At 44.3% G+C, this 17124-nt stretch overlaps 1 protein-coding gene across 1 annotated transcript in view; it reads left to right on the forward strand.

Annotated features, from left to right (window-relative positions):
- The window catches only part of LOC130297661 (oocyte zinc finger protein XlCOF7.1-like), a 64320-nt gene that overhangs the window by 24779 nt on the left and 22417 nt on the right, over window positions 1–17124 (forward strand). Inside the window, exon 7 of the mRNA XM_056550372.1 lies at window positions 11419–13204. Coding sequence (XP_056406347.1) covers window positions 11419–13204 — 1786 coding nt within the window. The remainder of the gene's footprint in view (window positions 1–11418; window positions 13205–17124) is intronic.

Consider the following 17124-nt stretch of genomic DNA (forward strand, 5'->3'; position numbering starts at 1 on the left):
GATGGAACTTTACACTCTATGGCAGTATTATTTATATGCAATTACTTCCTATACTGAGTATAATGATACTATACACTATATGGCAGTATTATTTATATGTAATTACTTCCTATACTGAGTATAATTATACTATACACTATATGACAGTATTATTTATATATAATTACTTCCTATTGTGAGTATAATGATACTATACACTATATGGCAGTATTATTTATATATAATTACTACTTATGCTGAGTATAATACTATACACTATATGGGAGAATTATTTACATATAATTACTTCCCATACTGAGTATAATGATACTATACACTATATGGCAGTATTATTTATATACAATTACTTCCTATGAGGAGTATAATGATACTATACACTATATGGCAGTATTATTTATATACAATTACTTTCTATACTGAGTATAATGATACTATACACTATATGGCAGTATTATTTATATACAATTACTTCATATGATGAGTATAATGATACTATACACTATATGGGAGAATTATTTACATATAATTACTTCCCATACTGAGTATAATGATACTATACACTATATGGCAGTATTATTTATATACAATTACTTCATATGATGAGTATAATGACCCTATATGGGAGAATTATTTACATATAATTACTTCCTATACTGAGTATAATGATACTATACACTATATGGCAGTATTATTTATATATAATTACTTCCTATACTGAGTATAATGATACTATACACTATATGGCAGTATTATTTATATATAATTACTTCCTATACTGAGTATAATGATACTATACACTATATGGCAGTATTATTTATATATAATTACTTCCTATACTGAGTATAATGATACTATACACTAGACACACACAGCTCTGCCGCCTCATACACGACACACACAGCTCTGCGCCTCATACACGACACACACAGCTCTGCGTCTCATACACAACACACAGCTCTGCCGCCTCATACACGACACACAGCTCTGCCGCCTCATACACGACACACACAGCTCTGCCGCCTCATACACAACTCACACAGCTCTGCCGCCTCATACACGACACACACAGCTCTGCCGCCTCATACACAACACACACAGCTCTGCCGCCTCATACACGACACACACAGCTCTGCCGCCTCATACACGACACACACAGCTCTGCCGCCTCATACACGACACACAGCTGTGCCGCCTCATACACGACACACACAGCTCTGCCGCCTCATACACGACACACACAGCTCTGCCGCCTCATACACGACACACACAGCTCTGCCGCCTCATACACAACACACAGCTCTGCTGCCTCATACACAACACACACAGCTCTGCCGCCTCATACACAACACACACAGCTCTGCCACCTCATACACGACACACACAGGTCTGCCGCCTCAGACACAACACACACAGCTCTGCCACCTCATACACAACACATACAGCTCTGCCACCTCATACACAACACATACAGCTCTGCCGCCTCATACACAACACACACAGCTCTGCCACCTCATACACAACACACACAGCTCTGCTGCCTCATACACAACACACACAGCTCTGCCACCTCCTACACGACACACACAGCTCTGCTGCCTCACACACAACACACACAGCTCTGCCGCCTCACACACAACACACACAGCTCTGCCGCCTCATACACAACACACAGCTCTGCCGCCTCATACACAACACACACAGCTCTGCTGCCTCATACACGACACACACAGCTCTGCCGCCTCATACACAACACACAGCTCTGCTGCCTCATACACAACACACACAGCTCTGCCGCCTCATACACGACACACACAGCTCTGCCACCTCATACACGACACACACAGGTCTGCCGCCTCAGACACAACACACACAGCTCTGCCACCTCATACACAACACATACAGCTCTGCCACCTCATACACAACACATACAGCTCTGCCGCCTCATACACAACACACACAGCTCTGCCACCTCATACACGACACACACAGCTCTGCCACCTCATACACAACACACACAGCTCTGCTGCCTCATACACAACACACACAGCTCTGCCACCTCCTACACGACACACACAGCTCTGCTGCCTCACACACAACACACACAGCTCTGCCGCCTCACACACAACACACACAGCTCTGCCGCCTCATACACAACACACAGCTCTGCCGCCTCATACACAACACACACAGCTCTGCTGCCTCATACACGACACACACAGCTCTGCCGCCTCATACACGACATACACAGCTCTGCCGCCTCATACACAACACACACAGCTCTGCCGCCTCATACACAACACACAGCTCTGCCGCCTCATACACGACACACACAGCTCTGCCGCCTCATACACGACACAGCTCTACCGCCTCATACACAACACACACAGCTCTGCCGCCTCATACACGACACACACACCTCTGCCGCCTCATACACAACACACACAGCTCTGCCGCCTCATACACGACACACACAGCTCTGCGCCTCATACAGGACACACACAGCTCTGCCGTCTCATACACAACACACACAGCTCTGCCGCCTCATACACAACACACACAGCTCTGCCGCCTCATACACGACACACACAGCTCTGCCGCCTCATACACGACACACACAGCTCTGCCGTCTCATACACGACACACACACCTCTGCCGCCTCATACAGAACACACAGCTCTGCTGCCTCATACACGACACACACAGCTCTGCCGCCTCATACACGACACACACAGCTCTGCCGCCTCATACACGACACACACAGCTCTGCCGCCTCATACAGAACACACAGCTCTGCCGCCTCATACACGACACACACAGCTCTGCCGCCTCATACACGACACACACAGCTCTGCCTCCTCATACACAACACACACAGCTCTGCCGCCTCATACAGAACACACAGCTCTGCCTCCTCATACACGACACACACAGCTCTGCCGCCTCATACACAACACACAGCTCTGCCGCCTCATACACGACACACACAGCTCTGCCGCCTCATACACGACACACACAGCTCTGCCGCCTCATACACAACACACAGCTCTGCCGCCTCATACACAACACACAGCTCTGCCGCCTCATACACGACACACACAGCTCTGCCGCCTCATACACGACACACACAGCTCTGCCGCCTCATACACGACACACACAGCTCTGCCGCCTCATACACGACACACACAGCTCTGCCGCCTCATACACGACACACAGCTCTGCCGCCTCATACACGACACACACAGCTCTGCTGCTGAGTCCTGTGTACACTGACTCCTCCCCCTCGATGTCACTGATCACATGACTTGTGACATCATCGCAGGTCCTGTAACCACAGAGCAGTTCTATGGCTGCAGGTACAGTACATGTATATTCTATTGCCTGTGTGTATTATACTGTATATAGGGGAATGTATACGGTTGTATGTGTTGTCTATATGGGCACATGTGAAGCGGCTCGGTCAGCACTGAATATGTGGTCCTTACATAGGACTGCACAATCTGATGACTGATCTGCTTTATAGATGGAGCCTGAGTATGATGGAACTATACACTATATGGCAGTATTATTTATATATAATTACTTCCTATACTGAGTATAATGATACTATACACTATATGGCAGTATTATTTATATATAATTACTTCCTATACTGAGTATAATGATACTATACACTATATGGCAGTATTATTTATATATAATTACTTCCTATACTGAGTATAATGATACTATACACTATATGGCAGTATTATTTATATACAATTACTTCCTATGATGAGTATAATGATACTATACACTATATGGCAGTATTATTTACATATAATTACTTCCTACACTGAGTATAATGATACTATACACTATATGGCAGTATTATTTATATATAATTACTTCCTATAGTGAGTATAATGATACTATACACAATATGGCAGTATTATTTATATATAATTACTTCCTATACTGAGTATAATGATACTATACACTATATGGCAGTATTATTTATATACAATTACTTCCTATGATGAGTAAGATGATACTATACACTATTTGGCAGTATTATTTATATATTATTACTTCCTATACTGAATATAATGATACTATACACTATATGGCAGTATTATTTATATATAATTACTTCCTCTACTGAGTATATTGATACTTTACACTATATGGCAGAATTATTTATATACTTTATAGGAACAATTACTTCCTATGATGAGTATGATGAAATTATACACTATATGGCAGTATTATTTATATACAATTACTTCCTATACTGAGTATAATGATACTATACATTATATGGCAGTATTATTTATATACAATTACTTCATATACTGAGTATAATGATACTTTACGCTATATGGCAGTATTTTTTATATATAATTACTTCCTCTGCTGAGTATGATGATACTATACACTATATGGCAGTATTATTTATATACAATTACTTCCTATACTGAGTATGATGATACTATACACTATATGGCAGTATTTTTTATATATACCGTAATTACTTCCTATACTGAGTATAATGATACTATACACTATATGTCGGTATTATTTATATACAATTACTTCCTATTATTAGTATAATGATACTATACACTATATGGCAGTATTATTTATGTATAATTACTTCCTATACTGAGTATAATGATACTATACACTATATGGCAGTATTATTTATATAAAATTACCTCCTATGCTGAGCATAATGATACTATACACTATGTGGCAGTATTATTTATATACAATTACTTCATATACTGAGTATAATGATACTATACACTATGTGGCAGTATTATTTATATACAATTACTTCATATACTGAGTATAATGATACTATACACTATATGGCAGTATTATTTATATACTTTATAGGAATATACTTGTCTGTAGTTCAGTATAGGTTGTAAGGTCTATAAATTTCAGATACAGTTTCGCGGTAGATATTATATACTGTAGGAATATTTATTGTGTTGTGGAAAAATGTTATATACTGTATTATGGTGAAATATATCTATACTGCTGCTGGGGAAAATAGGAAAAAAATCCAAACTTACCTCTCCCTGATCCCCACAGCTCCTGTTTGGCTCTATTCAATATCCTGATCTTCTGTCCCCTCAGGTCCCTACAATCCAGGATCCTCTCAGCTGATTCTTCTATAGAAGAGAATATTCCTGATCGTCCATCAATGATGGAGAAGGACAGAGACAAGATGGCGGAGAGGATAATACACCTCACCATAGAGATACTCTTCCAGCTTACCGGAGAGGTGAGGGATTCTGGGAGTGATGTCACATGACCTCATTCTTCTCTATGGTAATCACATGATATGACTGGAGAGGTGAGGGATTCTGGGAGTGATGTCACATGACCACATTCTTCTCTATGGTAATCACATGATATGACTGGAGAGGTGAGGGATCCTGGGAGTGATGTCACATGATCTCATTCTTCTCTATGGTAATCACATGATATGACTGGAGAGGTGAGGGATTCTGGGATGTATGTAGTGATATGTATTATTGTGTCCCCATAACCAGGATTACACGGTGGTGAAGAAGACCTCTAGGGGGCGCCATCAGGCCCCTGTGTGTGAAGGATGGGGAAGAACCCTGAGGCCAATCCCGGGGCCTCCACCTCACTCCCTGATACATGAGGAGATGAATGAGCAGAAGATCCTAGAACTCACCAACAAGATGGTGGAGCTGCTGACTGGAGAGGTGACCCTGCTGGGAATGCTGGGACATTATACAGTAACGCTATGAAGGGATGGGGGTGATGACTGTATCATTGTGTGTGTCAGGTTCCTATAAGGTGTCAGGACGTGGCCGTCTATTTCTCCATGGAGGAGTGGGAGTATTTAGAAGGACACAAGGATCAGTACATAGCGGACATAGTCATGATGGAGGATCAGCAGCCCCTCACATCAGCAGGTATTACACATGACTATATACACACCGCACACTGCATTTATTCTATATACACAATGGATTCACTCACTGGATGTGTCTTCCTCCAGAGGATTCTTCAATCCCTACAGCGCCCCCGTCAGGTCAGTACTGTTCATTTTGTGATGATTTTTTAAGCTCTCGTTCAGTTTTTTCCCATTTATCAAAGACACAATGTAAATATGGGTGACAATGTAATTGTTACAGGTGACAGGTGGGGACCTGCTGCGCCACCATTACAGATTTGGCTTTGGCCGGTCCTGAGAGCATTGTTTAGGTAGATCGGTAATGTTCATCCCTCTCCTAGGAGGATCCGCTCTTCTCTACAGGGACCTACCAGGTCACTAACTCTAGGAGTGGTCTCAGTGTAGGTGGAGGCCCAGGAGGTGCTGGTGCCAGGCACTGTGAGGTCAGGCAGAAGGCCCGTCTGGGTCCAGGAGTAGGTCGTAGACTGGAGACAATGTAGTGTAGTCAATGACCGGCAGAATGGAGTCTTCAGGCAGCTCAGGTTCCTGATCATATACAGGATACAGAACACTCTAGGAGAACTCCTTACGGAGGACAAGATGGAGCCTCTGCTCGGGCTAACATGGCAGAGTCTTAAAGGGGTACTCCTCCCCTAGACATCTTGTCTTCAATCCAAAGGATAGGGGATAAGATGTCTGATCACGGGAGTCCTAGCGATCTCCCTGCCGCACCCAGTGTTTGTTTAGAACACAGGCTGCAGCACCGGAGGTTTGTGATGTCATGGCCACGCCCCCTCAATGCAAGTCTGTGCGTGGTCATGACGTCAGCGCTGCATCGGTAGTCATCACTTCCCCCAGAAGTGTGAAACACTTGTTCCCTGCTTTGCCTTTACTCTGGGGTCCATCTCATCCCGAACCATCTCAGTATAGTTTAGTTCTGGTGATTGTGGAGGCCATGTAATGTGACGCAGCTCTCCATCACTCCGCGTCATCGCCCTTACATAGCCCGCAGGTATACTTTGGCGCTCATAGAGCCCGGGGGGTGTTTTCCCCTGGTCTTATGGCCATTCCTTGTGTTCCTTGTCTCTATGTCTCCTTCTTGTTCCTCAGTAGGGGCTTTTTCCACCATAAAGACTCTCTCAGTCTCAGTTGACGTAGAGACGGGTCTGTGGCCTTTTATCTGAGGTTCTGTCCATTTGTGGTTGCTGAGACTGATATCTCCTATGAACATATCCTCTACAGCAGAATTATCTTAGTTTTTTTGTTAGTTTATCGGGGTCGGTCCTCATGAGAGACAGTTTCATCATAGAATTTGATGGTTTTGCAGACACCACTTAAGGAAACCTTCAATGTTCTTGCAATTTCTGGATTAAATTACTTTCGGGTCTTGAACCAAGGATGGACGGTCATTGTCCTTGACGTATTTGAGGGGTTCTAATCATAATGTGAATTAGAACAGTTTTTTTTATTCTATTTTATTTTTTTTTATTAAATTTTATAGAATTTTTGTGAATACAAAGGAAATCAAAGCATATAAAACACCAGACATGGAACACGTGGTATCTAACCATCCGGCCCACCAACAGCACTAGTCACGTAATGGTAGATGTTCCATATGGAGCCTAAAGGGGTACGCCATTGCTAGACATCTTTTCCCCATCCAGAGGAAATGGGATAAGATGTCTGATCGCGGGGGTCCGACTGCTGTGACCTCCCGTGATCTCCGTGCTGGCAAACGGCGTTATGGACATTATGTTTAGAACGCTGGTTTGGAGCAGTCGTGCTCATGACCTCACGCCCCAAAAAAAAAAAAAAACAGAACATAATGTTCAGAACACTGAGTGCCAGCACAGAGACCCCGGGGGGTCCCAGCAGTCGGACCCCCACGATCAGACATCTTATCCCATATTCAAATCATAAGATGTCTAGAAACAGAGTAACCCTTTAAGCTTGCTTTTAAGGTAGAACTACTAAAAGGGAGTTGTGACGGACTGACTCCGCCAAAAGTGACTTCTCCTTCCTGATGACAAGCCCCAGCAGATCACAGGCAATATCCTCAGGCAGAACTAGAGATTATTGCATCTTTGCACCCAAAGAACCAGGCAACACCAGTCTTCAGGTATCAGAACTCTTTATTGTGGGACAAGTGTCTTCTTTTATAGGAAGGACATCACAGGGGGAAGGGTCAGTAAAGACAATACAGGTGGCAGCGAGTCTGGGAGATAAACCAATAAAAATAGCTCTCCCTATACAGTGCCTTGAGTGCAAAAGGTGGAGGTGTGCAGAAGTCGGACTGTGTGCAAAAAGGGAGAAGCATGTGTAGAATTAGTGTATTGTACAAAAGGTGAACCGTGTGCAAAAGGTGTATTGTGTAAAGGAGGTGGACAGTGTGCAAAAGGTAGACCATGTGCAAAAAGGTGTATTGTGAAAGTGGACCGTGTGCAGAAAGTGTATGAAAACAGTAAATAAAAGTATTTTAACTCTGAGCTTTATGTCACTGGACAACATCAACTGAGGGGTACAAATAGTGATGTCCTAAAGTGCATCCAAGTAGGTAGGGTGACTCTAGAATCCGTCACAGTGCTCCTCCTTTTAAAAAGGCAGACCCGGTGCAATCCCAACGGATCCACTTGGGGCTGTCCGGGCTTCAACCACCAGACGCAGTTGTCCTGGTCCTCCTCTTGGTTGGGGTGTGCGGCAACAATGTAATCCAACACCAGCAAACCCTGTATGAAGCTTACTGGGGCTCCCCTCAGAGGGGGAAGGCCTGGCCTGGCCTGTAGTCTGTGGGAAGGAGGCTAGATTCCAAGCCCCTCCCAAGCAACCTTTCCCAAAGGAAAACTCCATCTGTCACCAGTTGAAGGGGCAGGGGGCCGACTGCTTCCTCACTCGGTTGCAATATCTGCCACTGAGGAGCCACACCGACTGTGCAAACCCCTGTACTGTTCCACAGCCGCTGGGGATCCGGGTCAACCATCTGGGATCCTGACTGGACCGATGCAGGGACCACAGTCCCATCTGTAACTGCAGACCTGCCGGCAGTCTTCAGTGCTAGGCAGATTGTAGCAAAACTCTGCCCTGATGCCGGCACTTCAGCCGGAAAAGTGATCACTAGGTGGAGAGGAAGGTCGACTACCTTCTCACCTGTTTCACCAGTACCATTAAACAGCTGCTGGGGATCCAGGCCGACTGCCTGCAATTCCGACTGTACCAGTGTAGGGATCACGGTTCCCTCTGTAGCTGCAGTATTCGTTGTTGAGCAGAGTATAGTAGGAATCTGCCCTGAAGCCGGCGCTTCAGCCGGGGCTGTGCTCAGTAGATGGAGAGGGAAGTCGGCTGCCTCCTCATCTGGTTGCAACCTCTTACGCTGGGGAGATGAGCCGACCGCTCCACCTCCCGGTGTAAAATTCTCCATCTGGGGAGCCGCACCGTCTGTGTTTGCTCCTGTGCTGTTAAACAGTCTCTGTGGATCCAGGCCAACTGCCTGCGATCCAGGGTGGACTGGTACAGGGATCACTGACCCCTCTGTAGCTGTAGAACTGGCACTGGTGTCTGATGCTGGACAGAGTGTAGCAGAACTCAGCCCTAATGCCGGTGCTTCCACCCTGGTGTCCTGACCGGATACTGCTAGAGCGTCGCGGTCCGGTGTGCAATCCAGGGGAAGGGGAAGACAGAGACCAGCCGTCTCATCTGTGCTGGTTTCCTCTGCTGTACATGGCTCGTGACCGTAGAAATCCCCCACAAACAAGGACAGGTAGTCTTCCGCGAGGTACCATTCCTGATACGTCAGCCAAGATAGATCCGGTTCCAGGTCTGGCACCTCCGACTGCGGCAGCATCTCTCGCCGCTTGTCCTGGATGTCCCAGAGTCTGTATGCCTCGGTACGGCCAAAGTCGTACCACTCCTCGAATGCATCCCACAATAGACCAGGCCAGCCAAAGTCTGTCCCTTCCGGAGCACAGGCTGTGATTGGCTCCGACTGCCTGCAGCTTGCCCACCAGTACAGGGCACGGTAATGAGCCTCGAGCTCCATTTCTTTCTGCACCAATCTGTGCAACTCAACCATTTAGCTGCCCGTGGGTTGCTCTCTGAGGTAGCGAAGCCGCAAGTGGACCTGTTCCCTGAAGCGCTGTTCTGGGGTGGGCAGGACTCGTGCTCGGCTTCTCACCGACTCCTCAAGAACAACTTCCCAAATCTGCAAGCGAATTAAGGCTCTCTCTTGCATGGACATCTCTTCCATGGCATACTGCAGCTTCGCTATACGGAGTTATGTCAGCTGTGTAAGGACCCTGTTCACACTCTCTCGTGGAGGATCTTTGAAGAGACCCAGGAACCATTGCACCTCTCTTTGGAAATCCTCCATCCTTACAGGCTCTTCCTCGCCAGGGTAAGTTGCTGAGACTGGGGTCAAGCCAGTGGCTGTATCTCCCCCAGCTGGGCTGATCTCAGTGTCGATCCTGGAGAAGTGGGATCCCACCGCTGCCACCAATTGTGATGGACTGACTCCGCCAAAAGTGACTTCTCCTTCCTGAGGACAAGCCCCAGCAGATCACAGGCAATATCCTCAGGCAGAACTAGAGATTATTGCATCTTTGCACCCAAAGAACCAGGCAACACCAGTCTTCAGGTATCCGAACTCTTTATTGTGGGACAAGTGTCTTCTTTTATAGGAAGGACATCACAGGGGGAAGGGTCAGTAAAGACAATACAGGTGGCAGCGAGTCTGGGAGATAATCCAATAAAAATAGCTCTCCCTATACAGTGCCTTGAGTGCAAAAGGTGGAGGTGTGCAGAAGTCGGACTGTGTGCAAAAAGGGAGAAGCATGTGTAGAATGTGTATTGTACAAAAGGTGGACCGTGTGCAAAAGATGTATTGTGTAAAGGAGGTGGACAGTGTGCAAAAGGTAGACCATGTGCAAAAAGGTGTATTGTGTAAAGGAGGTGGACAGTGTGCAAAAGGTAGACCATGTGCAAAAAGGTGTATTGTGTAAAGGAGGTAGACCGTGTGCAAAAAGGTGTATTGTGGACCGTGTGCAGAAAGTGTATGAAAACAGTAAATACATGTATTTTAACTCTGAGCTTTATGTCACTGGACAACATCACCTGGGGGGTACAAATAGTGATGTCCTAAAGTCCATCCAAGTAGGTAGGGTGACTCTAGGATCCGTCACAGGAGTACTTTATCCTGGACCTTAAGGCTATCCTGGGGGGAGGAGCCCCACTTAGGTAAGTTGCCATTGCTGCCCAATTTGCATCTATGTCATTACGCCACCATCTCAGCAATGGGGTCAGCAAAGCTGCTCGATAATAATGTATAATGTCTGGGCTCCCTAATCCTCCCTCTTTAACTGGTTAAATATAAGATCTTAGAGGATACCCCAGCTGCACTATAATAATAGGACTAAGCACTGCACAGAACTGCGACCCAATCCTACCTCCGCTTGCAAAGATAGTACTGAGATATTCATAACCATAAATAACACCAGTTTTATTGTTAGCAGATGACGGTACCAGGAGATCAGAGGGTCACCTGATGTCTTCACATTATAAAGCAGAGGATGGCGGCATTATACAAAATACATATAAAGAACATATGACTAACCCAGATCTACCCTCAAACCTTCACAGCAAAGATCTGTCATCTGATGAGACTGTAACCCAAAATAGAAATCCTACAAGAACGCATACTGGGGAGAAGCCATTTTCATGTTCAGAATGTGGGAAATGTTATAACCAGCCATCATCTCTTGTTAAACATCAGAGAAGTCACTCGGTGCCAAACCAATTTTCATGTTCAGAATGTGGAAAGTGTTTTAAAAGGAAATCACATCTTGTTACGCATCAGAGAATTCACACAGGGGAAAGGCCATTTTCATGTTTAGATTGTGGTAAATCTTTTACCCAGCAATCACATCTTGTTAAACATAAGAAAAAGCATACAGGACGACAACCATTTTCATGTTCAGATTGTAAGAAATGTTTTAACCAGAAATCAGATCTTGTTAGACATGAGAGAAGTCACAAAGGGGCAACTTCATTCACATGTTCAGAATGTGGGAAATGTTTTGACCAGAAATCAACTCTTGTTGTACATCAGAGAATTCACAAAAAGGGGGAACCATTTTCATGTTCAGAATGCGGTAAACGTTTTAACAAAAAAGCGCATTTTATTAGACATCAGAGAATTCACACAGGGGGGAAACCATTTTCATGTTTAGAATGTGGGAAATGTTTTAACCAGAAATCAGTTCTTGTTAGACATCACAGAATTCACACTGAGGCAAAGCCATTTTCATGTTTAAAATGTAAGAAATGTTTTCACCTAAAATCAACTCTTATTGTACATCAGAGAATTCACAAAAGGGGGGAACCATTTTCATGTTCAGAATGTGGTAAACATTTTAACAAGAAAGCGCATTTTATTAGACATCAGAGAATTCACACAGGGGAGAAACCATTTTCATGTTCAGAATGTGATAAATGTTTTAACCAGAAATCAGTTCTTGTTAGACATCAGAGAACTCACACAGGGGATAAGCCATTTTCATGCGTAGAATGTAAAAAATGTTTTAACAAGAAACTGGATCTTATAAGACATCAGAGAAATCATACAGGGCCACTACCATTTTCATGTTCAGAATGTAAGAAATCTTTTGACAAAAAATTAAATCTTGTCAGACACCAGCGAATTCACACAGGTATGAAGCCATTTTCATGTTCAGAATGTGGGAAAAGTTTTAACCAGAAATCGAATCTTATTAGACATCAGAAAATTCACACAGGGAAGAAACCATTTTCATGTTTAGAATGTGGTAAATCTTTTAACCAGTTAAACAATTTTGTTAAGCATAAGAGAAATCATACAGGGCCACAACCATTTTCATGTTCAGAATGTAAGAAATGTTTTAACCAGAAAGCAGATCTTGTTAGACATCAGAGAATTCACACAGGGGAAAGGCCATTTTCATGTCCAGAATGTGGGAAAAGTTTTAACCAGAAATCCGATCTTAAGAGACATCAGAGAATTCACACAGGGGGGAAAACATTTTCATGTTTAGAATGTGGTAAATATTTTAACAGGCTATACAATCTTGTTATGCATAAGAAAAATCATACAGGGCCACAACCATTTTCATGTTCAGAATGTAAGAAATGTTTTAACCAGAAAGCAGATCTTGTTAGACATCAGAGAATTCACACAGGGGAAAGGCCATTTTCATGTTCAGAATGTGGGAAATGTTTTAACCAGAAATCTCATCTTGCTAAACATCACAGGATTCACACGGGGTAAAGCCATTTTATTGTTTAGTATCTGGGAAATATTTTATCCATAAATAAAATCTTGTTGTACAAGACATTAGAGAATTCACATAAGAGTGATGCCATATTTGTGTTCAGAATTGGGGAAATGTTTTATCAGAAACCTGACCTGGTTACAAATCAGAGTCACATGGGGGGGGGGGCATTTTTATAATATGGGATCTGTCATAGAGGTAAATCACATTGTTACGTTATGCTGGCCGTGAGCGCATGGTCCCCGTACATGCTGCTGCCTATGGGGCTGGGACTCGCAACGCTGGACGCGCCCGCATGTGAGCCCCAGTCCGTCACTCTCCGGGTGTTTCTCCTGCCTCTGCCACTGCCTCTCTGCTCCGGCGCACGTTTCCCCATCCCCTAGGTCGCGTGCCGGAGCTTTAAGATTTAAAGGGCTAGTACGCTCATTACTGTAATCCACCTGTGGCTCATTTATAAATTCCTCCACCCTCCCCACTTCCCTGCCGGATCTTTGTTGCCACGTGCCTTTGAGAAAGTATTCCTCTGTATTGCCTTGCCGTATATCAGATCTCTTGTGACTTGACCTTGCTCCTCTGCCGCCTGCCTACTGAACTCCTGCTTCGCTTTGACTACGCTACTGTGCCGCCTGCCCTGACCTTCTGCTATCCAGACTACGAGCTGCCTTATCCTTCCTGTGCCTCGCATCTCCTCAGCCGCCTGTGTGGTTGAGCCGTGCCAGGGGTAGCGACCTGGGTGCCGCCTGCTGCAGCAAGTCATCCCGCTTTGCAGCGGGCTCTGGTGAAACCCAGCGGCACCTTAGGCTTCCTGCCACACAGGTCCAGCAGATCCACATTCAACAGTGTTCCTGTCTTCAGAAACGTGAGTGTTACACACATCTTACTATTGAAATCAATTGTCATGTTCACAATCTTAACAACGAAATCAAATCTTATTAGACATCAGGGAATTTACAGATGGGAATGACCATCAAATCACTCACACAGTGGTAAAGCTCGGTTCATGTTCTGAATGTGGGAAATGTTACAACCCTTACAGTCCAAGAGAAGTCCTGTGTTATATGAAGCAATTTAGATGAGAACAACAGAATTACTGATACTGGTCTATTATCCAAAAACATATCCAACAAATGTCCCTGGCATCTTCTTCCCACACAACAGGTCTCAGCCATAGATCTCTTCTTGTGTCCGTCTTTCATGCTGCCCGTGACTTGCACAGTATAAAACTGATAACAGATTGCTTAGGTCCCTTCACATATATTAGACGTATGACTAAACTGATCCCATTTATTTCAATGAGACAGTTTAACCCCTTCACGACCCAGCCCATTTTCACCTTCAGGACCTGGGCATTTTTTGCACATCTGACCACTGTTACTTGAAACATTAATAACTCTGATGCTTTTAGTTATCATTCTGATTCCGAGATTGTTTTTTCGTGACATATTCTACTTTGTTATTGGTAAAATTTCACTGATATTTGCATCCTTTCTTGGTAAAAAATCTAAAAATTTCATGAAAATGTTGCATTTTTCTAACTTTGAAAGTCTCTGCTTGAAAGGAAAATGGATATTCCAAATAAATTACATATTGATTCACATATACAATATGTCTACTTTATGTTTGCATAAAAAAATTGACAAGTTTTTACTTTTGGAAAACACCAGAGGGCTTCAAAGTTCAGCAGCAATTTTCCAATTTTTCTCAAGATTTTCAAAATCGTAATTTTTCAGGGCCCAGTTCAGGTTGGAAGTGGATTTTAAGGATCTTCATATTAGAAATACCCCATAAATGACCCCATTATAAAAACTGCACCCCCCAAAGTATTCAAAATGACATTCAGTAAGTGTTTTAACCCTTTAGGTGTTTCACAGGAATAGCAGCAAAGTGAAGGAGAAAATTCAAAATCTTCATTTTTTACACTCGCATTTTCTTGTAGACCCAATTTTTGAATTTTTACAAGGGGTAAAAGGAGAGAAATCACCCTAAAATGTGTAACCCAATTTCTCTCGAGTAAGGAAATACCTCATATGTGTATGTCAAGTGTTCGGCGGGCGCAGTAGAGGGCTCAGAAGGGAAGGAGCGACAATGGGATTTTGGAGAGTGAGTTTTTCTGAAAGGGTTTTTGGGGGGCATGTCCCATTTAGGAAGCCCCTATGGTGCCAGAACAGTGGACCCCCCCACATGTGACCCCATTTTGGAAACTATACCCCTCATGGAATGTAATAAGGGGTGCAGTGAGCATTTACACCCCACTGGCGTTTGACAGATATTTGAAACAGTGGACTGTGCAAATCAAAAATTTTATTTTTCATTTTCACGGACCACTGTTCCAAAAATCTGTCATACGCCAGTGGGGTGTAAATGCTCACTGCACCCCTTATTACATTCCGTGAGGGGTGTAGTTTCCAAAATGGGGTCACATGTGGATATTTATTGTTTTGCGTTTGTCAGAACCGCTGTAAATTCAGCCACCCCTGTGCAAATCGCCTCAAATGTACATGGTGCACTCTCCCTTCTGGGCCTTGTTGTGCGCCCCCAGAGCACTTTGTGCCCACATATGGGGTATCTCCGTACTCAGGAGAAATTGCGTTACAAATTTAGAGGGTCTTTTTTCCCTTTTACCTCTTGTGAAAATGAAAAGTATAGGGCAACACCAGCATGTCAGTGTAAAAAATTTATTTTTTTACACTAACATGCTGGTGTAGACCCCAACTTCACCTTTTCATAAGGGGTTAAAGAAGAAAAAGCCCCCCAAAATTTGTAAGGCAATTTCTCCCGAGTACGGCGATACCCCATATGTGTCCCAAAACTGTTGCCCTGAAATACGACAGGGCTCCAAAGTGAGAGAGCGCCATGCGCATTTGAGGCCTGAATTAGGGATTTGCATAGGGGTGGACATAGGGGTATTCTATGCCAAGGATTCCCAAACAGGGTGCCTCCAGCTGTTGCAAAACTCCCAGCATGCCTGGACAGTCAATGGCTGTCCGGCAATACTGGGAGTTATTATTTTGCAACAGCTGGAGGCTCCGTTTTGGAAACAGTAGCGTACCAGACATTTTTCATTTTGGGGGGGGGGGAGGGGGGGCTGTGTAGGGGTATGTGTATATGTAGTGTTTTTTACTTTTTATTTTAGGTTAGTGTAGTGTAGTGTTTTTAGGGTACAGTCACATGGGCAGAGGTTCACAGCAAGTTTGCCGCTGGAAGTTTGAGCTGCAGCGCAAAATTTGCGCCATCTCAAACTTGCAGCACTCACTGTAAACCTCCGCCCATGTGAGTGTACCCTGTACATTCACATTGGGGGGAGGGGGCAAACATCCAGCTGTTGCAAACTCCGAGCATGCCCTTTGGCTGTCCGTGCATGCTGGGAGTTGTAGTTTTGCAACAGCTGGAGGAACACTGGTTTGGAAACACTAAGTTAAGTAATAAACTTTCAAGTGTTTTGCAACCAAACTTAGTGTTTCCAAACCAGTGTGCCTCCAGCTGTTGCAAAACTACAACTCCCAGCATGCATGGTCTGTCAGTGCATGCTGGGAGTTATAGTTTTGCAACAATTGCAACAGCTGGAGGCACTGAGGTAGGAAACAGACAATGTTTCCCAACTAGTGTGCCTCCAGTTGTTGCAAAACTACAACTCCCAGCATGCCCAGACTGCCCAGGCATGCTGGAAGTTGTAGTTCGGCAATATGTGAAGGATCAGATGTTGCCGAACTACAACTTCCAGCATGCTTGGGCAGTCTGGGCATGCTGGGAGTTGTAGTTTTGCAACATCTGGAGGTCCACAGTTTGGAGACCACTGTATAATGGTCTCCAATCTGTGCTCTTCCAGATGTTAGAGAACTACAACTCCCAGCATGCATGGACAGACTGAGCATGCTGAGATTTGTAGTTTTGCAACATCTGGAAGAGCACAGA

Source organism: Hyla sarda, chromosome 13, assembly GCF_029499605.1.
Source record: "Hyla sarda isolate aHylSar1 chromosome 13, aHylSar1.hap1, whole genome shotgun sequence".
NCBI classification, from domain to species: Eukaryota; Metazoa; Chordata; class Amphibia; order Anura; family Hylidae; genus Hyla; species Hyla sarda.